The sequence below is a fragment of the Agelaius tricolor genome, unplaced genomic scaffold (assembly GCF_023055355.1).
Source record: "Agelaius tricolor isolate 1412-34295 unplaced genomic scaffold, bAgeTri1.0.p SCAF_32, whole genome shotgun sequence".
NCBI classification, from domain to species: Eukaryota; Metazoa; Chordata; class Aves; order Passeriformes; family Icteridae; genus Agelaius; species Agelaius tricolor.
In genome coordinates this window covers 4055280-4082901 of record NW_027269292.1, presented here as the reverse complement: position 1 = coordinate 4082901, position 27622 = coordinate 4055280, and the positions used below count along the sequence as shown (strand labels likewise).

Here is a 27622-nt window from a genome sequence, read left to right as displayed (position 1 = left end):
CACCAGAGGGTCACTGTGACAAAGAGTTAAACTTTGTGGCTCTGTCAGTCACTCTTAAAGGCTGAAGAGTTATGAGGACGTTGCTCTGGAAAAACAGCCAACATGGAGCACTGAGATACCACCCAACAAGCCATAACGAGAAACAGCTTTTTAGTTTTAATTAAAAGCACAACAAAATGTTTTTTCATGTCTCATTCATTTGTTTGTTGTTGTTATAGAATCAAAACACAAGATTTTTCCTTTTAATGAGAAACAGAAGCTCTTTAACCCTCGCTCCTCCTTATTTGTAGATATGTAAAAGCTCGGAAAAGTGGCTTTTGTAATGGCGCCAGCACAAAGCTCCATGTTTTATGCAATTTTGATTCACACAGTATTTGGTAAAAGCAGAAATTAAGTTACTGCCCTGAATATTTCAAGTCCCTGATCGGCTGATGAGTTGTTAACCACTGTTAACACTTGATGAACATGTTTACAGGTAGCCTGGCCAAACCCAGTAACTGGAAACATGTCAGACCTGTCACTTCTGCATTTTTTCTTCTGGAGAGATAAGCAGAACTAATGAATTAACCAGTCACAGAGGAGACAAGTAACAACTTCCAAACTGTTTGTCTGCAAAATAGACCGAAGCCACCTAAACCAAAGCAGCTCCAGTGGCTCCAGCTGCTTCAGAAAGTCCCAGTGGATGAAAGGCAGAGACAAGACCCTTGAGGAACTTGGATATGAGCTCCACCAAATCTGCCAGCACATCCAGCTCAAAGATGGACAGCACAGTGTGATTTAAATAACATTCCTGTTCCATTATACTGGGGAACAGGATGTTACCATCTGAACTCGTCCTGCATTAATTAAGTCTGGACAGCAGAGCTCTGTAGGTTGGTTTGGAGCAGATGCTCATGTAGGAGGAAACCTTGAAGGCACCCTGTGAATCTGCATGTGCAGCCTTCTACCTCTGTATTTCATGAGTCACTTTTAATTTCTTCTTCTGGATCTGTCTCAAAACAGGTCAGAAAATAAAAAGCAAAATGGCAGAGACTAAAAAAAACATAAAAAAAGAAAAAAATTGGAAAAGGACATCCCTCACAGCATGCAGCCAGTGCTGTTCCCTGGGAGGGACAACCATGCTTTAAAGAGCTGATTTTCCTCCTTCTTTTCCAGGAGACTCTGAAGCCAAAATGCAATGCTTGTAGGCCAGCTCTCACTGCACCAAACTCTCCAGTGCTGCAGGCACTGCAGCTCAGGATGAGCCTGGCCCAGCATCTGGGACTGGGAGGCAGAGGGGGGACAGAAGGAACAGCGAGGAAATACATCAATTAAACACCAAGGGTGACAGAGAATTCCCATGTGCCGGTAGGATGACAAAACTGAGGAAAAAATATTTGAAATTCATGATTATTAATCTCCTATACCCACCCCTACTGATTATTCCTTCAGGTATAGAGTTAGAAATGCTTTATGTAGGACATATGCTGTTGATACTGTTTACTCAGCACCAAATAAAGTTCTCAAATGCTTCAAAACCTTATTTGTATTAGGAATACAGAAATTCCTATCTGATTCAGCCATTCATCACCTGCATATTCTCCTGAATATTTCAATTTAATCTGGTTTGAATGCAGATCATTGACTTTCTATTCCAACACTGCCTGTAAACACCAACTCTATTTTGCTCAAAGCACACTAAATAATCTCTGACTTCACTGTAAGTGTCCAGAAAAAATTTAGCACTATTCATCATCTGAAACTGTTTACAGACATGTTTGGACAATGAATGCAGAAGATCAGGACTAAAGATTATTTTTAGCTGTTATTGTCCAATTTTACTTCTCTTCATACAAACCATTAAAGAACAGGTTCGAATAGTCTCAGAAACCTTTATTAAAAACTCTACAGTCAGTTGCAAACAGTCAGTTCAAAATAAATGCATCATTTAACAGCTAGAATAGCTGAAATACCAACTTGCAATAGAGAGCAGCAGATAAGTACTTGCCTGAAGGGTTCAGACAGTTTAATTCTCTTTTATTACCAACAAAACAGAAAAGCAAGCTAGCTGAGAATTTTGCAGGAAAATATGTGCTTTTGCTTTGAAGGAGGGGATTATTTTTAACCATTGCACCTCCTTGCTCAGGGGGTGAGGACAGCACCCAGTAGTTGTACCTGCTCCTGGGCCTTCAGCTCGTTGCGCTGGAGCCTCCTCTGCGCATCGTAAACCTGCCCACGGTAATTCTCCACCTCGTCCTGCAAGGCCTGGAACAACAGCAAGGGAGGCAAAACACACGTCAGGAACTTGGCATGGCAGCAAAACTTCCAGGTCACGTCTTCAACCAGCTGGGGAAGGACATGGAGCACTGTGAGTCCAGCTGGAATCGGTGCTGGGGCATGACAGAGGCACTCTGGCCACTCAGGAAAGTTCCTTTGCACAGGTGGGAGCATTGACTGAACAAGAGTAGTTACATCTTAAAAGTCTTGTCTTATTAGAGGCTACTCATCCTAAAAATACATTATTTTTATATCTTCTTGTAGACCATCCATCCTAAAAGTTACTTTGCACAGGTGGGAGCATTGACTGAACAAGAGTAGTTACATCTTAAAAGTCTTGTCTTATTAGAGGCTACTCATCCTAAAAATACATTATTTTTATATCTTCTTATAGATCATCCATCCTAAAACCAGGAAATTTTTAAGTAAGAATAGGAAATTTTAAGTAAGGAATACTCTCAAAGGTTGGAAGGCAAATGGAAATATTGCATCATTTGCATTTGCAAATGTCCCAGGTTTTTGTTGTCATCCTATCTGCACAACCTGAGCTTCTTAGGAGCAGTTTTGCAGTGTACCAAGAGTTTTTTTTATTTAAGCCAGAATAATCCTCTCTCTGGAAAACAATGTCTGGAATTTGGAGTGGAAATGTATTCCATATTACTGAAGTGGGATGCTGGCCGAGATGAGGGGCTCCCCTCCTGCCCTGCAGTCAAATCTAGCACATGATCTACAAATGAAATATAAATGGCAATAAATAAAAGGAATAATGTGATCGTGTCACTTCACCACAACTACCCTATCCTTATTTAGTTCAGAAGTAATCACTCCTTAACCAAGCTCATAAAATGCATGGACAAATTTATTTTGTCATGATTGTTCTCCTTATACATTTATTTTTATTCCAGCAGTCACTCAGAGCCTTGATCTTTTTTGTTACATGCTTAACAAAGGAACAGCGTGCCCCAAGGAACTGATAGTCTGTGTTATTTCTAACAGATACACACCAAACAAACAATACAAAGTTTCAAAGATTTTTTTTTGTTTGTTTTGAAAGTTTCCTCCTCATTGTTGGATGTTTGAATACACGCTTAACATTTACTTACACATTTACTAAAAGCTTAGCGATGTTGTCAGCTTGAATAAAGGCATTGTTAACTGCAAGTGCTGACTCCAAGCAAAGTGCACAATGTGGATGGGGGATTGACACCAACACAGAGGCGGCTGTGGCTGCAGAAAGGGAATATTTTGAGTTATCTTTTGTATGGCAGGAAACTGGGGCATTGATACCCATCAGAAAAGCAGCACAGGGCTGCGCCCGGGAAGGGGCTCAGGCTGCAGATGCCACTGAAGGAGCCTCCAGTGCTGCTTTTAAAACAGCTGAGCTGCACTGAGGCCTTCTGCAGAGCACCCTGGAATTACAGAATCATCATTGGGTTGGAAAAGATCATTGAGTCAGACCTTTGACCAACCCTGCAATGGTCACTGAATCGTATCACGAAATGCCTCCTTCACTGGATTTTGGAACACTTCAGGAATGGTGACTCCACCACTTCCCTGAGCAGCTCCAGATCTTGACCATATTTTCAGTGAAGAAATTTTTCTTGATATCCAACCTAAACCTCCCTTGCTGCCCCTGCCTTTCCCTTGAGAGGACAGACCAACAACCCCACGGACTCAGGGAGTTCTCCAGGACCTGCCATATGGTTCATGTTTGCTTCCAGCAGCCCAGGGTACCTGTGCACAACTCAGGATCATTAAAAGTCCTTTTGGTGCAAAGACTTAACAGCAAAAATGCCTTGCTCTTTTCCACAGCACCGAAATCCTGCACTCTCCAATAATTTACAGGATAAAATTGCTATTGAGATAAGATAAGAGGACTACTTATGATAGATCTTGAATGCTGTTTTGAAGTGATGCCAGGCATTAACTTTAAAGTCTTATAGCTGTAAGACTGTTACATGTTCTGATGCCAAAAATTGTAACCAGACCCAAGCATGAACTTCAAATCTGCCCAGGGACTTTTATGCTATCAGAGCTTCTGAGAAATGTTGAAATCCAGGCTTTGAATACATAACTTGTCTTCAATACTCAACAAGTCTTGCAGTACCAGGAATTTGCATTAATATAATGAAATATATGTGGGAATTATATGTGAACTGCAGGCTTTTTGTTTGCTTTTTGTACATCTATCTTGTGAGGTAAAACACAAACAAACATAAAAGCTAAAATGAGCAGTGCAGATATGCAATAAGGAGCGGGGTCATTCCACATACCAGGAAGATCACCAAAAACCCAATTAATTAGACAAAAATCCTGCCATAACCCCAAAGTGTCCATTCATAACCAGCCCAGGATGACTCTCAGGAACATTCCTGGAGCACATTTTGGATAAACTACAAAGTATGACCCATCTTCTCCTGCTCTTTCAGGGTCAGCTTTTCCAGCCCAAATGGTGAAAAATAAGGAGGGAAGAAACCTCATCACCATCACTCATCCTTCCCTTGTGCTCAAGAGCCAGTTTGACCCTTTCACAGGGCTTTGAAGCTGGCCAAGAGATAGCATTTAAATGTTTAAATACATGTGAGTCCTTATTTATGTGTTTGTGCCAGAAAACAGATTTCTATCACCCCCATCTGCAGGTCCTGGGTACAAAATTGGATCTCAAACTGTTCCTGCACAGAACAACAACCCCGTGGTGGCAAAGAGAATGGGTGCCCTGCTCCTTCCTTCCTTCCCTTCTCCATTTTCACATCTCTTATTTACAACAAACTTCTTCTGCAGAGGTTAAAACGAGAGGTTCCTTTAAATCTGAGGGCTTGCAATGCATCTGAAAGTCATTTAATTTGGGAGATTCAGATAACACAGCCTTTGTTAGGTTCACCTACTCTAGACAGTGTTTGCCAGCACGGAGCATACATGTTTTATTTCATTAGGAGAGCAGAAAATGTCTTAAATTTAAATTTAGATAGAAGATATTTTTACTGTAGCATGTATGTACAGCAAACTAACAACTCCTCCAGTTATCCATTCACCATTTGTCCAAACCAGAATTTACTGTATGAACTCCCAGATTTTTCCAATCACATCATAACTGGCTGTTGGCAGGTTTTGTATTGGCATGGCAAAAAAACCAACTCAGCTAATTCCTTGGATCAATCACAAATACCTTTACTGGACCTTTTCTGGACTATTCCTGTGCTGCAGAAATTCCAGGAGTAATTAATGTTCATTTGAGTACTCCAGATATTTTATCAGCACAATGGCAAAAAAAGTAAAACCAAAAGTTCAGCACTTGATCAAAGCCGTGCCAAAATGGAAAAGCAACATCAAAATCTCATGGTTGCTGTGCATTCCTGCAGGTGATTAACTCTGAAAATAGCAATTAGAAGTATGCAAGTTTGTTGCCCGTGATTTTAATTTTCTAGGAGGGATCGTGAGAGATGTCATGAATAATGCACCTTTTTGAAGATCACACTGGAATTCTCTCAGTAGTCAAAAAGCCTCACATGCAGTGGCCAGAGCCTGAATGCTGATGGCAATTCCTGAAGCTACCAGAACTCAGATCTTTGAACCACACAGGGAAGCTTTTGCCATGTAGAACACTCTTAAAAAACAGCAGAGGATTTACCCCAGGTACACCCCCGAACATCTCCTTTATAAAATTAAACAATGTTTTGTTTTGTTTAGAAAGGCAATTTTAATTCGGCTTCAAAGTGTCACATTTTGCCCAAAGAGCAGCAGAGCCTATGATTAATAACTGTCAAGATGAAGAAAAAGGGATTAAAAACAAAAATCCAGGCCAATTTTGAAGCGTCAGAGGCTTTTTCCCCCTGAACAGAAAACAAAACTTAACTTATTTAGTTAAATTTTTCCAGGTTCGGATGAATTCCCATCCCTCAGCTGGGCTAAGCTGACTTGCATCACTCTTATAAAGACAATATTTTTTTTTTTTTCAGTTAAACGGGCTTTCAAATGCCATGTAAACATGTTTGCTGTTGAATGTCTACACCATACCTGACCTTGGAAGTGCTTTGTGTTGGCCAGAGAACAAAGAAATCCAATGTTTTGCTTTCCAGCCCAGATATCCTACACTTTGAAAAGCTCTTAAAAATGTAAATGAGATAATAAGCTCCAATGCAACAATGTGGGTGAATTACAGCCAGAGAAAGGGAAAACTCATTTGATTTATTTCTAAAAATGGAAAGGATCCTAAAATAAAATCACATTGTTTGGGTCTCACACAGCATTGAGAGGCAGGGGAAGGAGGGAAGGGAGAAGTGACGGCTTTGGGACGGCGCCGCTGGAATTTTCGGGCAGATTTTGGGACCTGGAGTTTGTGCATGAGCCCACCCCAGCCCCTGGGACCCAGAGCCGTGATGGGGAAGGAGAAAGGAACCTCTGAGCTCCATTTCTGGGTAGGCACCTTTTATTGCCCCTATTATCCCCCTGGGGATGGATTATCTCCAGCAAAATGTTTAATGGGAGTTTATTTCAGCCCAAAATCGAGGTTATTTCAGCTCCAAATGCAATTTATTTCAGCCCAAAATCGAGGTTATTTCATTCCCAAATGGAATTTATTTCAGCCCAAAATTGAGGTTATTTCAGCCCCAAATTGAGGTTATTTCAGCCCCAAATGGAGGTTATTTCACCCCAAAATGGAGTTTATTTCAGCCCCAAATGGAGGTTATTTCACCCCAAAATGGAGTTTATTTCAGCCCCAAATTAAGTTTATTTTAGCCCCAAATGGAGTTTATTTCATTCCCAAATGGAATTTATTTCAGCCCCAAATTGAGGTTATTTTAGCCCCAAATGGAGTTTATTTCTGACCAAAATTGAGTTTATTTCTGACCAAAATGGAGTTTATTTCAGCTCAAAATAGAGTTTATTTCTGACCTAAATGGAATTTATTTCAGCCCAAAATGGAATTTATTTCAGCCCAAAATGGAGTTCATTTCTGACCCAAATGGAATTTATTTCTTACCCAAATGGAGTTTATTTCAGCCCCAAATGCAGTTTATTTTAGCCCCAAATGCAGTTTATTTCAGCCAAAATTGAGGTTATTTCAGCCCCAAATGCAGTTTATTTTAGCCCCAAATGCAGTTTATTTCAGCCCCAAATTGAGTTTATTTCAGCCCCAAATTGAGTTTATTTCAGCCCCAAATGCAGTTGATTTCAGCCCCAAATGCAGTTGATTTCAGCCCCAAATGCAGTTGATTTCAGCCCCAAGGGAGCAGCACACGTGGGGCTCTGCCCGTGGAGCTGGGCTGTGGCTCCAGGAAAGCTGGGAGGATGCACAGGATCAGAGGAATTCTGTGGGATACCCAGGGGCAGACTGAGGCTGGGAAAAAAGGTGATTTTAAAAAAAACCCAACTTGTCAAGCACAGAGGTTTGACAAGGAGCCCTAAAGAGACAAAAAGGTGCAGTGCCAGCATTCCAAAATCCCTTGTCAAGGCAAGAATTAATTTTTGGTCTTAGTTACAGGGCTTGATCTAAATCAACTAAAAGCTGGTGAGAGTTTGAAGAATCCCAGGAACAAGCATGGAACAGGAATGTAAGGAGGATTTGGTCTCCAATATATGAAAACTGATTTGATGATACTTTAACCACAGGGGATTTTTCAAAAGTGTTGGATTATCTGAAAGTTCAGTTCTGAAGAATTACATAAACAGAGACAATCAGAATTCTTCATTTCTGTGTATTGATTTCAACTGTTTACAAATGTGATATGTTTTCTTTCTTTAACTTGAAATAATTTCCTATTTTTGTATGTTCCTGAGAGCAGACCAGGCTTGGTTCCTGATGCCATTACATCAATGGGAAGTCATGGATCAACAAGCATTTATCTCTCTGCTCTGAGGGTTGAATAAATAAGTGACACTTTCAAAAAAAGGGAAAATTTCCTAAAAAAAATTAAGTATCAATGTATTTTCACTTTGAAACAGAAAACAGCAGAAAACAGCTCATCCTGATCAGATTATGCAAGATAATGTCAGTCTTTTTTATTAGAAATATGTAATTTTTATTAGCAACTCTGCATATATGGATGTGCATCTGTATCAAGAAAAGCCCTGAAAATTTATGACCAGTGCAGAGAAAAGCTACTACTAAAGGTAGTGAGAGTTAGCACTTTTCATCTTCAAAGAATTTTTCAAATGTTACCAAATTAATATAATTAGTTAATGAAAGATGCAGTAATAAAAGCTACTCTAATTACCTACTGTAGTCTTAATTATCTCCTTACTAATGCTCACAGAAGAAGGCTTCCACTTTACATCCTCAAAACATGTGCCAACAATAATTCTGAATACAGGCCTCTCTTTAAGTGCCTTCTAAATTCAATTTACATCCATTGATGTGTTTTCTCTCCTCGTTCATGAGAAGAAAATCTCTGGAACTTTGAGAAAAAAAAAAGTCCCATGTGAATGTTAATAAAAATTAAAGAGAATTTTCTTCCAGAAATACACATGGACATGATTAAAAATTTTGACATTTGATTTTCAAAATCTTTATCTCTCCATGAAGCCAGAATTATAGGCTGTCTGGGCAAAAACTTCTTTACAGTGGTCTCACAATTTAGAGTCAAATACAACTCTATCCAAAGGAAGCAGCCAAGAATCCCATCCAGATTTTTAAAAACAATCATTAATTTTGCTACAACATTTCATGGAGATGAATAGATTTAGCTGGGTTCATTACTACTACAAATAAATTGGGCAAATATATCTGGGAAGACCATTGATGCAATGCCATGAGTCTGAGCAAAACAAGGGTGTTCTAAAAGTGAAATAATTATGTTTGAGCCAAATTGTTGGGGCATCCTCAGAGCTCTTTGGGTTTTCACTGAGCTCCTGCCCATGACTCTGCAAACAAAAAAAAAAAACCCCTCTGTACTTGGAATTCTCTCTTGGTTTTGGTGCAAAGCAAAGGAAATCTTCTGGTTTTAACCTAATACATATGTTTGCTGCTCACATATGGCAAAATTCCTTTCTGGTGGGAACTTTTTTGCTGTTGTTGCAACACACAATATATCCAAAAAGTCTCCTTTGATGTTGAACTATTGCTCCACCACTCATTATGCTACTGATTCAATATGAAAGGCAAAATTTCTGCTGTTTCTGTTAAAACAATGGCTTTGTTTTTGCAAACAAGGTTTTCTACAACCTATATGCAGGGGCCAACATTGATGCAAGAGAAAAGAAAATCTCTTATTTTACAGAGAGAACAGTCATGGTGTTCAATAACACGAAGTATTTCTCTACCCTACAGGTACATTACAATTGCTATTATGACTGTACAGAAAATTTAGGCTTTATTGCTCCTCAGGAACAGAAATTAAAATGCCTTGAGCAATATTTGACATCTCTCTTTCCTATTTTACTTTCACTGACCTCCCAGCCTGTTACCATCAGTCCAACTTCAGGATCTGGTGAAGCTGGGAACAGCTTTGGATGAGTGGGAGAAAGGGGAAAACCTGCAAAGGCTGCTCCTCACAGTGCTCTACTGTGCACTGACAACAAATCTGTCATGATTCTTCATGCCTCATATTTAATTTCAACCACTAAACACTGTTTCATGAAGAGTGAACATGAATTACAACACGGAATGAAAATGCAAATTGGTAATACCTTTGTAAATGTGTCCCTACAAGAGTTGTTTGCTCATTTTCTGCTGCCATTATGAAAAACAAAAAAAGAAAGAAAAAGGTTTCCTTGGTCAGGAATCAGATAAAAGGTGTAATTTCCAAAGGCACAGAATTCAGCATGAATAACATGAGCTCCCACATACACCAGGGCACATTGGGAAGTTTGGCTCACTTTGCTGACATTTCAAAATGGGAATGGAGAACTTAAAAAATTCTCCAAGCTGGGGCCTTTGCCCATCCCCACCAGTCAGGCAGCACCAGGCCATGGCTTCAGAGATTTGCCAGCACGAGATGCCCCTGGGAAACCTAACAAACCCTGCCCTTGAGGGGCTGGGGGAAGAAAAAAAGAAAAAGAAACAGAAAAAGCGAAAAGAAGCGAAAAGAAAGAGAGAAAGAAAGAAAGAAAGAAAGAAAGAAAGAAAGAAAGAAAGAAAGAAAGAAAGAAAGAGAAAGAAAGAAAGAAAGAGAAAGGGAGAAAGAGAGAGAGAGAGAAAGAGAGAGAGAGAAAGAAAGAGAGAGAGAGAGAAAGAGAGAAAGAAAGAAAGAAAGAAAGAAAGAAAGAAAGAAAGAAAGAAAGAAAGAAAGAAAGAAAGAAAGAAAGAAAGAAAGAAAGAAAGAAAGAAAGAAAGAAAGAAAGAAAGAAAGAAAGAAAAAGAAAGAGAGAGGTTCAGGAAGAAAAGGAATAATTTGACTCTAGGAACAGCATCAAGTCTCTCCAGCAGCAGGGGAAAAATTTAAAGTAGGTCATTTAACATAAAAGAAAAATACATGCAAACACTTTGCAGTGTGGCAGGCTCTAATATAAGCTATTTTCATTTTTGACAATTCACAGGCAAGAGACTGACTGGCAGTACATTACAAAGTTGGGATCATCAGCATTAGCTCCTGAGCAGTCCCATAGCAATTCCACATCAGACTTCATCTGGTGGCTTTTGCAGATCACCTGAGCACTGTCAGGGTTCTCAATATGCCTATCCTTCCCTGCTTTGCTCCTGTAAGATATTTTGCTGAATGTTTTCAGCATTTTCTTTACATACCCGGTTGAGCTGACCAAAATTTTAAAATAATTTCCCTGCAAAAATTAGGTCTATTAGAAGGAATTCCTCCCTGTGAGGGTGGGCAGGCCCTGGCACAGGTGCCCAGAGCAGCTGGGGCTGCCCCTGCATCCCTGGCAGTGCCCAAGGCCAGGCTGGACAGGGCTGGGAGCAGCCTGGGACAGGGGAAGTGTCCCTGCCATGGCAGGGGTGGGATGAGATGGGCTTTAAGGTCTCTTCCAACCCAAATCTTTTCAAAACTCCACAATTCTAAGATACATCCCTAAAATACCTTGATGGCACCAGCAGGGCTATTTGTAGACATAAAATTAGGCAGGGGCTTAAGCATTTTGCTGAGTCAGGGCTTCACTGCAGGACATTATAAACTCAATTCTTTTGAAAGGCAAAGGATGCCATAAGGTCCTGCAGAGATAACAGTTCAAAGAAAACAGCAGCATAAATTGTAAAGTCGGGCATTTTTGTCAGGGGGAGCCAAGGAGGGAATTGTTTTTGCTTTGTTTTAGTGGCTCAGGTGACAGGAGGGAAAGGGAGGCAAGGTTCAAAGGCTGTAATAAACTGGCTTTCATCTGCTTTTCTCAACGGGCCACAAAACCCAACAAGCACTTGCCACGTCCAAGCACTGCTTTGTCTATGACCAGCACACTTTGGGGCTGGTGTGATGAAGTCAATCAAAAGCCTGGCAGCTGGACAATTTACTGCAATATTTCCCTGGAGTATTTTGCAGTTTGCTTTAACACTGCTTCCCCTTCTCCTCAGCCTGCAGGAGTGTCATGGTCAAGAGCAGAGCAGAGGCTGCCAAAAGGAGAAAAGCCCTGAACTGTTTCCCCCTTGCACTTGCCCAGGTTTAGGCAGAAACACCAGCGGTGCACATTCACCAGATAAAATGAATCTTTTAAACCCAAAGATACCATGACATCTTAAGCATAAACTTATAAAGGAAAAGTTCAGAACTCCATTTTAAACCACTTATGAGAGGATTTACCAAGATTCTGCCTAATGTTCGGCTGACGCTTTGTCAAAGACATTTATCACGAAGCTTTTGAAGTTTCTTAGCTCCCCCCAAGTTATTAAAACTTGAACTGCAGAGTTTGTTATCAGCCTCAGAGCACACACAAAATACATCAGGTATTTTTTCAGTCAACCTTTCAGTCTGATTTTGAGACTATTATCCAAAATACAACATCAGGCTCATGTCTGACAGATAATGCTGAGCAGGCGGAACCGCTGTGCCTGATTGATCCGCGAGACAATTTTCATTTCCTAATTTGCTTTTTATTAAACACTTTGCAATCAAAGGCAACAGCAAGGAGTCTGCCATTCTCTGAGCAGGTTTCCTGTGAAGACCTGATGTCAGCTTCAACGTTTTCAGGCAACTTTTTGAATTTTTGATGCTCTGTCGCAAGAACGTCTAAAACGTCGTGTCAACACCGTGCTACTGAAAAACTGCTATCGTGAACACAAATTAACCAGAAAAACACCTGGTTCTGCTGCTTGCTGAACTCTTAACAACAGTTCTGCAAAAAACAACCATCAGGGGTTGGGGCAGAATTTCCTGCAATGACTTGGAGAAGGCCTGAGTGGTGATAAAGCAGATTTATCAATCACTGGCTGAACGGGGCAATCTTCTGCTGCCCGGGGCTTCATTCCCAACCAGGTTTATCACCAAACTGCCACTTTAAGTGGGTGTTCAGATACTTCACACCTGGAGCCAGCCCAGGGGCTCCAGCAGACCCCTGGTGCTCTACAAATGTCTCTTTAAAATGCATTGCTCCTCAGGGATACACAAAGACCTGGAAATAGAAACATTTCTAACAAGCCTTACAAAGCTTCTTATTTTGTTATGCTCTTTTAAAACAGAAATATGAAATATTTCTAATCAATAGGCCAATCTGATTCCCAGTAGGAATGAAAGAAAAGCTATTTATTTTGTGCAATCAAGTGCTCAGTATTGCTGCAATTCTCCCATTACATAAAATAACACACATTTGCTTGCACACAGGCACACACAAAGAAATCTAATAATGCCTTTTTACCTTTCAAAGTAACCTTAATCAACAAAATTAACTTGCAAGGCAAACCACTGCTTTTTGAACTGAACAAGAGCGAGCTTGACTCAACACATGTGAGATGTGAGAGGCAGCAAAGTAATATCTGCTAAAATTATGTCTGGAAGCCAAAAATGGGGCGATTCTTGACAGGGGAGGATGCACACTTGGAAACTTGGAAATTCTTTTATTCAAAGTCTTTAATGACCTCCAACCCAATTACATTTGCAACAAGACATGACAATGCAGTTGCTCCTATTTAAAAGTATGAGTGAAAACAGAGTATTTTTGAAGGCTGATTCTTTTTTTCAACTTTTTAATCATGTTGAGATGAAGCTCATTTACTTAAAAAGAAAAAACGAAACAGAACGTCCTCTGCAGCTGGTCAAACAGATTATGAAACTCTAATCTCAGTAGCCTGAGGAAAACCAAAACTGTTTTTCAAGTATCTATTTTATAGAGCATTAGCTTTATACTTTTTAAAAGAGGCATTAACATAACTGATCAGAACATCCCAGAATGTTTCTGATCTAGTTAATCATATGACGTTATGACAGAGAGTCTTGCTGTCATAATGCCAATGTTTCTAAACATTTCTAAAATCCTTTAAGTACTTTTTTTTTTTTTTCCAAATTAGACATGGGGAAGATCTATTTCAGTTTCTTCAGAAGTTTTTCCCGTCCATTTTAGAGCTCTACAAAAGTAGTGCAGAATATTTCAGATAGACAGACACATACACACATAGCAAAGAACAATGTCAGGCTCCATGACCTATTTAAATATTTCTGATAGCTTTTTATACAAAACATTTTACTCTAATTTCTGCATAACTCATTCCTGGGAGTCCTCACCACTGTATTTCTTTAACTCTGCTGTATTCTTTATAGCTGAACTGGAATCATCGATTTAAAAAAATCAGAATTTGTCTAGTTTAAATTTATTGGGTTTGTTTCCCTTAAAAGCAATTATTTAAACATTCAAGCCCATGCTGCATTTTTTGGTGCTTATAGCTTCTCCAGCAGAGGTAAGAATAAAGTGTAATTTATACACAGGCAAGCTAGGAAGAGGATAAGAGAGGAAAAACACTCAGCAAAGCTATTGCTGTGCCTCAGATACAGTTTTAGTGGGGTGTCAAGAGCTCTTATCACAGATGTGACAAAGCAGATTGATTTCCATTGAGAGCTTTTGGGCTTGGTTTGTTTGTTTGTTTTTGTGGGGTTTTTTTGTTAAGACTGTTTCAACCCAGTTTTGAGCTGGAACTCTGCTGTTTCAGTGTGAAGATCCTTCTGCTGTGGCAGAAAAGCCTTACATGAAAATGCACGGGCAGAGAGGAGCTCAGTCCCACCAGCACAAGTCCTGCTGAGGTACTTGTGACCCTAACAGGCATCCCCAAGACATCCCCCTGCTTTTCCTTCTCAGGAACACCCACAGGGTCCTGACAGGGCAGCTGAGATACCCCCAAAAGGCACACAAAGCTTTTAAAAATATATATGTAAATAGTTCAAAACATTCTATATGGACAACATTTTTTACAGTGCAACAGGACTAAAAATAACAGAAAACAGATCAGGTTCTGAAGCACCATGAGTTTCTCATTTGTGCAGCTCCACATTAACTTGTCTCATTTAAACTGCACAGTTACTTCATGCATCCCAAAACCTTCCCCTTATCACAACTGAGACAAAAACTGCAGGAAAAACAAGAAATATGGCACAACGTGAAAGATCTGAGAATTCCAGCACTGGTTAAGTTCATAAAGCTCAGTCTAGTTCAGGATCTGATAAGGAAACACAAATGAGCTTGGGCTGTGCCGAGATGGAGAAGGGCCATCAGCTCTTCACACCCTCCACAAGGCTGAGTTAGAAACACAAATGAGCGCTCAGCAACACCCAGCTTCATTTGCAAACACACATTTCCATACAATGGTTCTGAATAGACACAAACACTGAGTAAAAGTGATGTGTGATTAGGAAGAAAACAATTCATGAGGTAGGAGTCCCTCCTTGGAGTTCAGAGCACGGCTGTGGTCAGAGGTGTTTCCAGGCAGGCAATTAAAATCCACTGATAATATCCAAATTGTTAAATAGTCTTCAGTAATTGCTGCTCTACCTTGCTGAATTACAAGTGCAAAACTGGAAAGGACATGGATGATATTGACAGTAGAAACAAAAGCAAAGAGAATTTAAATACAGCACATCAAGTTGTTTTCTGGAGCAGAGAGAGTCAATACCCACCCTGCATTTCTCCTCCCAGCTGCCTGCAGAGTCCTGGCCTGGTTCAGTGCTGCAGGTGTTCCTGCAGGTACCTAACATTTGTCAGCCTGAATTTTTATTTATACAGTTCCATTCTGCCCCTGCCAGCCTTCTCAGTAAGCAAACAAACTCACTGTTCATGTTCAGTGCCCTTGTTTGTACTTTTACCCTTTCTTACATAACAAAGCTGGCAGAAAGCAGAGCAGGGAGAGCACCCAGGGCTCTGCTGTGGGTGCAGGGGTTGGACACTCCTTGTGGGCACCATCCCTCCCTGAGTGAGCACATCTTCATCCTGGGTCTCCTCCAGGTGAGATCCTGCTGTGGAAAGGTGGGAATGAAAAAGCCAAGGAGGTCCATGGTGCCACAGGTGGGGGCTCATGGCAGTCCCTTGGCACTGCCAAGGGAAAATGGAAAGGAAAACATTACAGCACTTCAGGGTTTGACATATTTTCAACAGTTTTGGTTGAAAAGAGAGATAGCACAACCTTCCATTGAAATGAAAATGTCGTGCTGCTGAGACAGGGACTCTCAGGAGCCTGGATGGACTCAGTGATCTCAGAGGTTTTTTCCAACCTCAATGTGAGTCTGTGCACAAATGATGTGTTTTCCTAAGCCACAGGATATCTGCATGGAGTTTTAGTGCTGCCATGCCCTAACTAATCATTTCCCTAGAAAAGGGACTGGTTTGTTCTCCCCTGATCTGGCTCTAGAAGAACTTGCATCCACTCCTTTTTGTATTGCAAATGATCTGATCTATTTTCAGGACACAATGAGAGATGCTCTCCTTCCTCCCCACACCAGGCTTTGTTCCTTTGGGATGCTCTGAACTGAGAGACAGCAAAGCCCAGGGCAAAACTGAACTGGGACTTCCTGGCAAATCTCAAGAGGGAAGTGAACAGGGCACTGAATGTTTTGTCTTCTATGGCCAACGTGGCCTGGTTTGAAATCCATGATCTCATGCCATGCTGGGCCAGGAAAATGCCATATCCAGGGCATGGGTTTCCAGCATAAAATACAAGTGAGGTGATCTGATGTGACTCTATTCACCTGCCAACAGCCCTGGCAGAAAAATAAACAGGTTCTGGGGATGAGCTGCTGCTGGAGGCAAAGCAGGAACCATTAGAAGAGCTGCCCTGACCTGTGAGGAACTGGTGTTTTTGCTTTGAACTTCAGCAAATCTTAATGAACTCTTCATAATTGGCAATCTGGGGTTTTCACTGATGATTTATTTTCTGGAGGTGCTGAACACAGGAGACAAATTCAACATTGGAAATACAAATTTGGGTCTCACAATTGGTTGTCCAGGCTGGTGAAGCAGTTCCAACACCACTGCAGGTCACTCTTTGAGTTGTATCAGGAATTAGATTTGTACATGAAGGCCCATCAGTGGTGAAGAATTTGGTTTCATAATTATTAAAACATGTTGATTTAATTGAAATTATTGACTTCATTGTGGTGAAGGCTTAAACTAAAAATAAGCAGAGACAGTTTTAGAAACAGAAGAAGTTAAAAAGTGGTTGTGTCCTCCTTCTTACTCAGAGTAGTAAGGTTTTGGTTGTGCTTGACTCATCCCTGCTTTACTGCTCTTCCACTCCTCTGTTATCTGGCAGTTTTGGGGGAGATGCTGCCAAGAAATTCATTTAAAGTCCTAAATTTTATCCTGTAGGCAACTTATTTCAGTTTCCTGAGAATAAATTTCACAGACAGACCCCTGAAGAAGAAAACAGGTGAACTCTCTTTGTCCCATAAATCAGTCAGGCTTCCTGAAGAGGCCAAAGATACAAAACTACAGATGCCTGAATAGAAAAACTTGAGAAAAAGCTTCAGTCTTGAAGTTCACAGTCTTCTCCATAAGCCTCAAGCCCTCAGTCTTCCTCATGCATATTTTCAAGGGTCAACAAATAAATATTTACTGTCTCAGATCCTGTTCATCAGTGAATCAAGACTTGATGGTGCAAGAATCAGCAACAATGAACTGCTCCCAGGAAAGGCACCCCACTCTCCAGTGCAGCATGGAAGATGGACATGAAATGCATATCCACATGCAACAGGCTCAAAGAATTAAGTATATTTTTATCTAGTTTTCCATCTTATACACACATGTGCTGTATGAACACACAGAGGCAAATTCCTTGGGCTGGAAGGCAACGAAGTGTACAAACAGAAAATATTCACTGTAGAAATTTTAGTGGGAAAAGCAGCAGAGCACAAGACACAGAATAGACTTTCTCCTCCTTCTGGACTCCAGAGCTATTTTGGCTGCCAACAGTACACAAAATTTCCACTGAAGGGCAAATCAAACCAATTTCCCTGAGGATGGAGGCATCTGAAGACTCGCTGAGGTTATTCCATTCGTGCCTACGCATTCTCTGAGCGGATGAGCAGCTTCACTTTGAATCCATGTCAAACCACAAGGACTGGCTGATAATAACATTCAATTAAAATGATCTTGTGCCTCTAGAAAAAGCTGGCAAACAGCTCCACCTCACCCTTCCTAGCTGGGCACAATGGGGTGATTGATGCTGTGAGGAAATGGGATAGGTTTGCACCGAGGAGCCGACGGGTCAGGTTTGGTGACAGTGTTTGTAGGTTTAACCTCTTACCCAAATCTCTGAGATGAAAAAGCCACTTCTGCTGAGCCCACAACTGTGAGAAAGTCAGAGCTAGAGCTGGCAAACACTGAGCTGAGCTAATTAGACAGGTGTTTTGAAAAACCCCAAACTTTACACTTTTATTTGGACCTTTTGATGTCGTACCTGGTGCTGTTTCACACACTGGGGCTCCAGAGAAAGGCAGGAGCTGCTCCCCTGCTCGGCTCTGGGGGTGAGTTTGCCATCTGATCTGCTGAACACACAGATAAAAGTCACCGCAGACTTTTCTCCCTTTTCAAGTGCAGCACTGTAACTTGGAAAGTTCTTTTATTCTCCACTCTGCTGACGCAAGAAAGTGGCAGGAATATGGCAGCTCTGGCTGCTTTCCTTTTGTAGCTCTTTGTAAGTAATCTTTTAATGCTAACAAAACAATAGGTATTTTCATTTTGGATGGAAAAAGCATTCCAGTAACAGAAAATTAAGGCAATGCCTTTCAAAAAGTCTAAGAGTGCTACTGACCACTTGATTCTTCTCCTACCCTGCCTTTAAATATTGGTAAATAGTTACCAGGCACAGGTATCAGATTCTCCAGGTTTCTCTTGTTACACTTAAGAATGGCCCAACTATTATGAAAATGGTGAAGTTTAACAAAGATATTTCTATTTCTCTGTGATGTGCCATTCAAAAGTGTTGGCCAGTCGTTTTTTAAAAAACACTCTTGATATTTGATCTTCTTGAGTTTCAGTTACATATAAAGCTGGAGAGCCAGCAGAAAATTCTAAGTGGAATCTGAAGATTTCTTAAGTCAACACTCATTTTGGCAGGAGCATTTTAATGCACAAAGCTGAAATCCTCAGTGACTCTCTCCTGCTGATATCCCTGGAGCAGCAGCACCACGATTAGCACAAAATCAAAAGCAACCTACAGCACAACATACAGCTCTGCAAAGAAAAAAAGGATGTGGACACAAATGCTGGAAGTGGTGCAGGCACAATGGCATCAGCCAGGGCAACCTGGTGCTGTTCCAGCTCCCCCTGGGATGAGCCAGGCTCTAAGAGAGATCTCTCAGGGAAAAGAGATGCTGATAACAAAGCAGGTCCACATCCCCAAATCCCTGCTTGCCAAACCCTGCAACTCTCCTGGCTGTGCCAGGCTTTAGAAGCCCTCAGAGCAGAGTTAGAAATGTCTGTGGCCCATGGAAGGTTGGCTTTGAAGGCACTGCTCTCCCCAGCACCCTTTTGTTGGTGCAAGCCGTGGTTCACACAGATTCTGTTTCCACCTCCACGGCTGGAGAAGCCCTGCAGTCAAGGCTGTTCCAGGAGCAGGGAAGGAGGCTGTGTTCCAGGAACTCACTGGAACTGGAACAAAGCACAGCCCTTGGAAAGCCTACACAGCCCTGTGCACAGACTGTTTTACAGATGCCCTGGCTTTGGACGGCATTAGACACTTGTTTTTATCTTTATAATTTTTTTCCCCCTCCTCTCCAGTAAAGCCCCAGACCTTGGAGCACAGGCTCTTCCTCCTGGGCATTCTGCCTCCTAACTCCTGGGTATCTCCCCAGCTCTGTCTTTTTTAAGCACCACTTTCTCCCCTACAGAAAAGTCTTTCTGCTCTTTGGAGAGAAAAACGCCTTTGAAAATGGAGCAGTAAACTCTGAGCATCACAGCAGCCTTAAAAAAGCTGATTTCCATTTTCTCATAACAGATTCTAAACCTTGTCTGTCCTTCTTTACAAACTGCGTGGGGTTTATATCAGTATTACTTAACACTTACTAATAAGAATGTTTTGCCTGCACCTTTTTAATTACCCAGGACCCCTCTCAGTGTTATTACTCCCATTTTGTCAATTAAAAGCAGTGAATTTTATGGCTGGTTTTGAATTTTTTCCCTGTTTTTCCAGTGCAAAATTAGTCCACATTATTAGGAGCAAGACATTTAGCTGTATATGACTTTATATTTTATTCTGCCTTTATAGAATCTTTAACTCCATAATCTGGAGACAGGTGGCATCCCTTCTGGGGCTAACAAGGAATAAAAAGGACTTCATGCAGCAAAGTGCCTTCTGGAGGGAAAATAAAACATTGAGGACAACAATGATAATGTAGGAAAAAGTAAAAATACCAACTTTTAAACCTGTCAGATAAATCTGGACTGCAGTTCAGAGGAAAAGGCAGACACTAGCTCTAGTCTTTTATAAAACTTGTAAGTCTGATTTTGCTGTTGGCCATGGTAAGTTCTTCAATGTGTTGAGACATGAAAAGTCAAGAAAAATGCCAGAGTGCAAAGTTTGCTGCAGGAAAAAAAAAGATGACTCAATTCTTCGCCTCACAAAGCATGTCAGAGATATTATAAAGTACTTACAGATGCTCAGCCACTCGGATTGCCTGGCTGGCCAAACATCTGAAACCCTGTAATTTTGAAGAGAAGGTACGATGCTTCAGACAATGAAATAATTTCTGTGGCAGCAGAAAAAGAGAGATGGTTTTGAAAGGAAGAGTTTTTAGAATCAGAATTTCAGTTGTGGTCAATAGCTATCTAAGCTTAACACGAAAGTCAGCTAATTTTAATTATCTTTTATAAGGAATGTGTCAATACAGGATTTTAAAGATAACCAGGTAATGGAATCAACAGACAGAGCTGAAGCAAGAGCTGAAAACCTCAGGGCTACACCCTCATTTCTCTAACAGACAGAATTTGGGTGAAACTACTATTTACATCAACAAAGGCTGTGAAAAACAGGTGCCTCAGGGTTTGGACCCCATGAAACAGAGAAAGCAAAGCTATAAAAGACCTGCAGATTTAATTTACCTATTCTTTTGGAAGATGTGACTTCCTCTGCTGATCAAACAGAATATAGGAAGTTATGAGCAAGATAAAGTCATTTGCCTGGTAAATTTTAAGGTCTGCTTTCCAATGCTAAAGCACCACTGCTAATAAAAGACACTGCAGAGTTATGAGTGTTATAACAGGCTAAAGTCAGTGACAAAGAAATAAAGATCCATGAAGAAAGCATTCTATGTACTCAACATCAAGATGGTCCCTTGCAAGTCTTTCTTTCACCATGCCAAAGGTTTATCATGGCAATGTTTGGCACAAAGGCAATTAGAAGGATGAGGAGAACTCAGTGTCAGGCACATCTCCCACATCCCCAGGTGACCGACAGTGCCTGGCAGGGCTGGGGCCACAGAGCCACCACCACACCGGGGCATGTTCCCACCACATGTCCTGCAAGACATGAGCCAGGGCCAACACTGAAATGCTGACCTCCTTTCTACAGGCACTGCTGGCTAAAAAAAGAAACAAACAAAAAGAAATGCAAAAAAAAAACCCAAAAACCTCCAAAAACCCCAAAAAAACCAAAAATCCCAACCCAACAATAAAACAAAACAAAACAAACAAACAAACAAAACTAAAAAAAAAAAAAACAAAAAAAACCAAAAAACCAAAAAACCCAAACAACAAAAAACCCCCAAAAAACCAAACAACCAAAAAACCCCCTTCATCCAGAGCAAAACAACAAAAAGACCCAAAAAACCCAAACAACAACAAAAAACCAAACAACCCCCAAAAAACCCCCTTCATCCAAACCCAAACAACAAAAAGACCCAAAAACTCAAACAACAAAAAAACCCAAAAAAACAAACAACCAAAAAAAACCCTTCATCCAAACCAAAATATCGAAAAACCCCAAACAACAAAAAACCCAAAAAACCAAAAAAAAACCTTCATCCAAATCAAAACAACAAAAAAAGCCCAAAAAACCCAAATAACCAAAAAAACTCCCTTCATCCAAGTTAAAACAGAAAATGCAACAAAATATCTTAAAAATCTTATCCACAATGTGGGTCTGGTGACAAAATTTACCCTGAGCTAGTGGTGAGGTTGTAGCAGTTAATTCTGTCCCTCAGTGTATCCTGGGGAATAAAGTCAAGGCTTCCCTTCCAAAAAGCCCTTGACACAATCTATGCCTTCCCCCTAAGTTTTAGATTTTCATTTAGAGTTTACACCCAACAACCAAAAAAACCCCCTTCATCCAAACCAATACAACAAAAAGACCCAAAAAAACCCAAACAACAAAAAACCCAAAAAACCAAACAACAAAAAAACCAAAAAAAACCAAAAAAACCCCTTCATCCAAACCAAAACAACAAAAAAAGCCCAAAAAAACCAAACAACCAAAAACCTCCCTTCATCCAAGTTAAAACAGAAAATGCAACAAAATATCTTAAAGATCTTATCCATAATGTGGGTCTGGTGACAAAATTTACCCTGAGCTAGTGGTGAGGTTGTAGCAGTTAATTCTATTCTATTAATTCCCCTGAAGTTTTAGATGTTCATTTAGAGTTTACACTCAGCTTTCAGGGGTTTTTTTCCCCAATTCATGTCCTCTGTGCTGTCACACAAGATCACAGCCTCCTGAACCACCACTCATTCCAGCCTTCATTTCCACCTTTGCCACAAACCTTGGGTGAAGTCAAGGCTCTGCCCTCCTGTCTCCCTTTTAAAACTAAAAATGTTTCTTCTCCAGATCAGGGCACCTTAGGTTGGGTGCTCTCAGATGCCTCTCCTCCCTTAATAAGCACTAATTAAGGGCATTTAAACCTTAGATTTAAGCCACTTAGATTTACCTTTGCTTGGGAATTTTAAACCAATAAACTCGAATTATTTATTTATTACCAACTTCAACCCAGAGTGCAATGCTGCTGCTCCAAAAGGTGTTTTAAGGACAAAAAACTAAATACCTCTGCAGGGCTGCAGTCACTCAGTTAATGTTCCCAGAGACATAATGTGCTTTTCCTTTTAATGAAGAATATTATTTGGAGTTACCAGTGGAATTTGCTAATAAACATGGCTGATGATGAAATAGAACTACAAGCAAAATTAGCTTGTGCATCAAATTTTTAAAAACACAGGTTTTTGATAGAGAAATCTGATAATTTTTACAGTTGCATGGAGGAAATTCACTGAGTTGATAAAACTCTCAGTACTTTCCAGAGAAAAAGATCCTTTGGCTCCAAGATACAGCAGCATTTAACAAATATAGGATGTCAGGAATACTCAATGCCCACAAAGGCCCAGACAACTTAAACCCCAAAATTTTTCCCTTTGTTCTGCTATGGCTGTAAAACACTTTGACGTTTTTTCCCCCTTTCAACATTTTTAAACATAACAAAGAAAAACAACTGTTTCAAAATTTTTCACATGAAGGGGAACATTATTATAGACCATTCTTTCCTAGAAATCTTTTAAGTCTTATTTATTAACAGAATTAATCTGATCATAAGCTGGCTGGCATAAAAAGTGTTGAAATATGTCATCTTCCAACCATACTTTGCTAATGAAATCTTGGTGTTAATTCAGGGATTTAACAGAATCCTAGAATCTGTAACAGGAATCAAACAACAATTGTGGTTCATCTGGCAAAAAAAGCAGCATTTTCCCCCTTTTCTGTTGTGGGTTTGTCACTGTATGCTCTCCATCATCCATTTCTTTCCAGAATCTACTTTTTGATGTGGAGTCCCCACTTGGCCATCAACTTCAGCATTAAAATGCTCTGAACATGTTTTGCAGCTCCAATCCCAGGAAATGTTTTGTCCTTCCAATCCCAGGATCCAAAAGGATTTCATAAAAAACTGAACAACTAAGCCTAAACAACCAAGGCTGGGATTTCATAAATAACCTCAAGGTATCTTTATGATGCCACCAACTTCTTGTTCTGCCCAGCCCAGTAACCAAAAGCAGCAGAGGAGTTTGGTAAATGCTCTGACTGTTGGAATTATCAAGCTCCAGGCTGCTGTGTAGATCACTACGAAGATGCAAGAAACATAATGTCAAGAATTTAAAATAAAATTAAAAAAAAAATTAAAATTAATAAAAAATTAATAAAAATAATTTAAAAATTGGGTTCCTGATCTCTGGGCTGAGCAGAGCTCAGTGGCCAGGGGAGCTCTGCCCTTTGTCCCCCCTGCCCCAGCTCAGAGTCCTTGGGCCTTGCTCTGGATTTAACCCCTGGGGAGCCCAAAGCAGGACATGGCCATGAGGGGAGCTGGGTTTGGGGTCACACCTCAGCTGCTGTGGGAGCTGCCATGGGACACTGCTGCACCCAGAGGGGTCACCCTGAGCCACAAGAGCAGAATGTGAGAGCCAAGGGTTCATCCTGATCTCATGAGTGATGACAAGCCCAGCCTGCCCTTAGGCCAGACCTAACATAGAGCACCAAGGCCTTCAAGCATTTGTCTCAAACTGCCCCAAACTGAGGCCACCTGAAGGCAAAAAGCCTTGTTCAAATTGGGTTTTTAGGCTGTCAAAAGAAACAGGAGGTTCTTAGAAGATCCATTATTATATATCCAATATATCCATTATATCGGATCCATTATTATATATCCAATATATCCATTATATTGGATCCATTATTATAGATCCAATATATCCATTATATTGGATCCATTATTATAGATCCAATATATCCAATGGATATATTGATCCAATAGATCATAGTGATCTATTGATATACATCCAATAGATCCATTATTATATATCCAATATGTCCATTATATATTTGGATATATTGGATCTCAAAAGATCCAATATATCCAAACATATTTTTTGACTAATATTTAAGATACTACCTTAAGAAATACTGAGTTGAAGGAGATGGATGCAATTGTGCAATAATAACAAATCAGAAATCTTTTACTAGCAAAGAGAGTCAGGAATTTGAATTAACATCAAAATCATGTATTATGGCATCCACATCTGGATATCACTTTACTGCCTAAATCCAAAACTTCTCTGAGAGCCAGTTGGTTTCTGTAAAATGTATTTCTCCCTTTGAAAGGAAATAATAATTGGAAGGTCTAACAGGAAGCCACCCAATACCAATAGAGGAAATTGCAATCTGTTCCTCAATGTTAGTTTAAATCAATGTTATATTTAGCAAAGGCTGTTTTTTAATGATAGTATTTTCAATAGATTTTACTACACTGAGTCTCCTCAAAGGCTTGCATTACATTAAGAATTGCTTTGTTTGTAGAATGTTTCTTTAATCATCCCTCCAGGTCTTCAGCTTACCCTAGGTTAGATGTTGTTCCCCATCTCCAGGACATCCAGGATTCCATTTTCACCAAAACCCTTTTTTTTTTTTTTTTGCCCCAGGCTAATAAAAAGCAAAGTATTTCTGCATATGCTTGCCTAGAAATATGTGTGGTTCTTAAAAATACAAAGTGATCAAATATTAAAACCACCTTTTTCTGTTTCCAGAAGTATACACAGCATTTTAGCTTCCTAGGAATTTTCTGCTTGAGTATCTGGATTTCAGTAAATTTCCATTAAATCAGTGGTTTCAAAGGAAGATTTTTTTTAAAAAGTACAGTATTAATGATACTAAACAAAATTCAAGAACTCCAAGCAAAACAGCTCCTCCAATTTCTTCTCCAAGTTGACAAAATCTTTTAAAACTTACTCCCAGCACCAGTGCTAAAAACTCCCTGGGACACTGCTCAGAAATCCTGTGCACAATTTCCCTGTGGTTTTTATGGATTTCATTACATTGTGAAGTAATAACATCAAAATGAAGTTTATAATAGATTTACATGCAGAAGGGTTTCATGCCACCTATAATCATTACTGTTCAAAAACTGGTGTTGCCAACAGCTGAATTATTCCACTGCCTGTAACTTAAGAGAATCCAGAAACTCAAGAGTAGAGTTTGCACCAGAAGAGAAATGCTGCTTAAGAGTCTGAGCCATGTTTTTCCAACATGTAACTCAAGAAGGCACCATGATAACTTGAATTACTGTGTATTTCTGACTCTGTGGAAGATGATTCCACTGTCACGGGGCGTCTGCAGATCTTGGTGGCCACTGGAAAAGTGAACTACAAACAATTCATGTTCCTAAGTGGTAAAAATTCACCTGTACCTGAAAATAATGGGATTTACCTGTGTTCTCTCTGCAGAGCCTGGTGATAAAATAACCTACCTGTGGTGATTCTATCTGCATAGATTAGAGCCAACATTTTTATAGATACACCTTTCACAGAAAGAAAAGTCTTTTCCTCAACAAGCACACAAATAAAGGCAGATATTTTCCTTAAGAAAAAATAATGATAATTAAAAATCAATGAAAGAAAAACATTCTGCAGATGATGAGACAGTAATGACAACCTAATGCAAGTCATTCCAATGACAGAGGACAGCATTAACTGCACCATAATCCAATGGATTTCCAACATCTAAAAACTTCCATGGTACCTTTTAGGCACAAAAAAAAAATAGGTAAACTGTAGGAGTTGATTTTTCCATGAGGTTTTACATTTAATAATGTAATTCTTTGGTATGATTGAATGTCTTTACAAAGGAAAAGGAATTTTTTCTATACAACTTCTCATGAGTTGTTTTTGTTGTCAAAAGACCAAATGACAGTTTCAAATTTTTCCCATTGCTCTTTACTACTCTGAGAAGAAAAAATGTTTAAAAATTTAAAAATGTTTATCTGCTCACTTCTACAGGTGGAATTCTCTGCAGCCACTTTGAGTCAAGGTGTCAAAGCAGCAAGAACACAACGTGGCTATTCAGTCCCTTAAAGCAATGAGAAAAACCAAAGAATGGAATTCTGAAGCAAAATATTTATGAAAAAATATAATAAAATATGTATAAAACTACAGATAACAAATACTTTATTCCTTCAACATTCAGCACAGACTTTGCTTGTATTTTTCAGTGGAAGTTCAGGACAAGTTTTCCTTCAATGCAGCTTTAAACGTGAAAGTTGGGAAGGTTTGTGACCACACTCTCCTATTTTTCACCTTTCCTCTCTTTCAAGCCCTGAAAGCACAGCATAAAGCTGCTGCAAACACACTAAAACATCAGGGCCAGTACAAAAAGAAAGAGAACAGATAAGAGTCAAGTATTTGACTGACATGGATGGATTAGATTTGCCAAATCCAGGCGTTTTCTGCAGGCATGGGATCAGCTGGAGGAAAGGGAGCCTGAGTCATCAGCTCCATCAAAGGTTTGGGGATGTCTGGGTGAGCTCTGTGTGAACAGGAACCAGCCCTGCATTCAGAACTTTTAATTCCCCTGACCCAGGCAGCAGCAGCAGCACCGAAATGCCCAGATTACCTTGATTGCTCTGTCATTATCTGTCATCAACTGCTGCTTCTCATCTTCCAACTTCTGGGCAACTTCCTGGAGCCGCTGCTCCACCACAAGCTGCTGCTGGCTGCTCTCCTCTGTCAGGAAGGAAATGGTTGCCTTCAGTTCAGCTATCTCCTGAAAAGAAAGCAGCATGTTAAAGCTTCCTTCAATAAAAGACACGTATTTTGCATTTTTTTGATATAAACACGGCAATGGCAAGCTCTGCTGTGCGAGCTGGGTGTCTGAAATCAGCACGCTGCACACTGGCAGGGCATGGAACTCCACGCACAGAAAAGGAACAGAGCAAGGCTGGAAATGACAAGAATCGCTGAACACAAAATATTTGGAAGTGTTTTCTACTGTGACATTCCAAAATATTTACTCATGAGAACAAAGCACATCTGTGATCTTCAAACTGGAGCCTGCTCCCCATCTTGCCCGGCTCGGAAAGGGGAGTGTGAGTTTACTCTGGGATGCTGCTGCTCCTTTTCCAGGGGGATATTTTACACCTTGGTACTGCTGAGAGCAAACACATCCACATTCACACACTGGACTGAAATTTAAACCTGGCAGTGACATTTCTGAGCTGCTGAAAGGAGCAGATTTTGCTGAGCAATAGAGTGAGGACCTGACTCCACATCCAGA

The 27622-nt window shown here is 40.2% G+C and overlaps 1 protein-coding gene across 4 annotated transcripts in view; it reads right to left on the bottom strand.

The window, feature by feature from the left end:
* Positions 1 to 27622, bottom strand: part of CEP112 (centrosomal protein 112) — a 194988-nt gene that overhangs the window by 45962 nt on the left and 121404 nt on the right. For all 4 annotated transcript variants that reach the window (XM_071451527.1, XM_071451526.1, XM_071451529.1 and 1 more), the window contains exons 23-24: positions 26963 to 27112; positions 2155 to 2244 (exon numbers count right to left, since the gene is read on the bottom strand). In XM_071451527.1, the coding sequence (XP_071307628.1) occupies positions 2155 to 2244; positions 26963 to 27112 (240 nt within the window). The remainder of the gene's footprint in view (positions 1 to 2154; positions 2245 to 26962; positions 27113 to 27622) is intronic.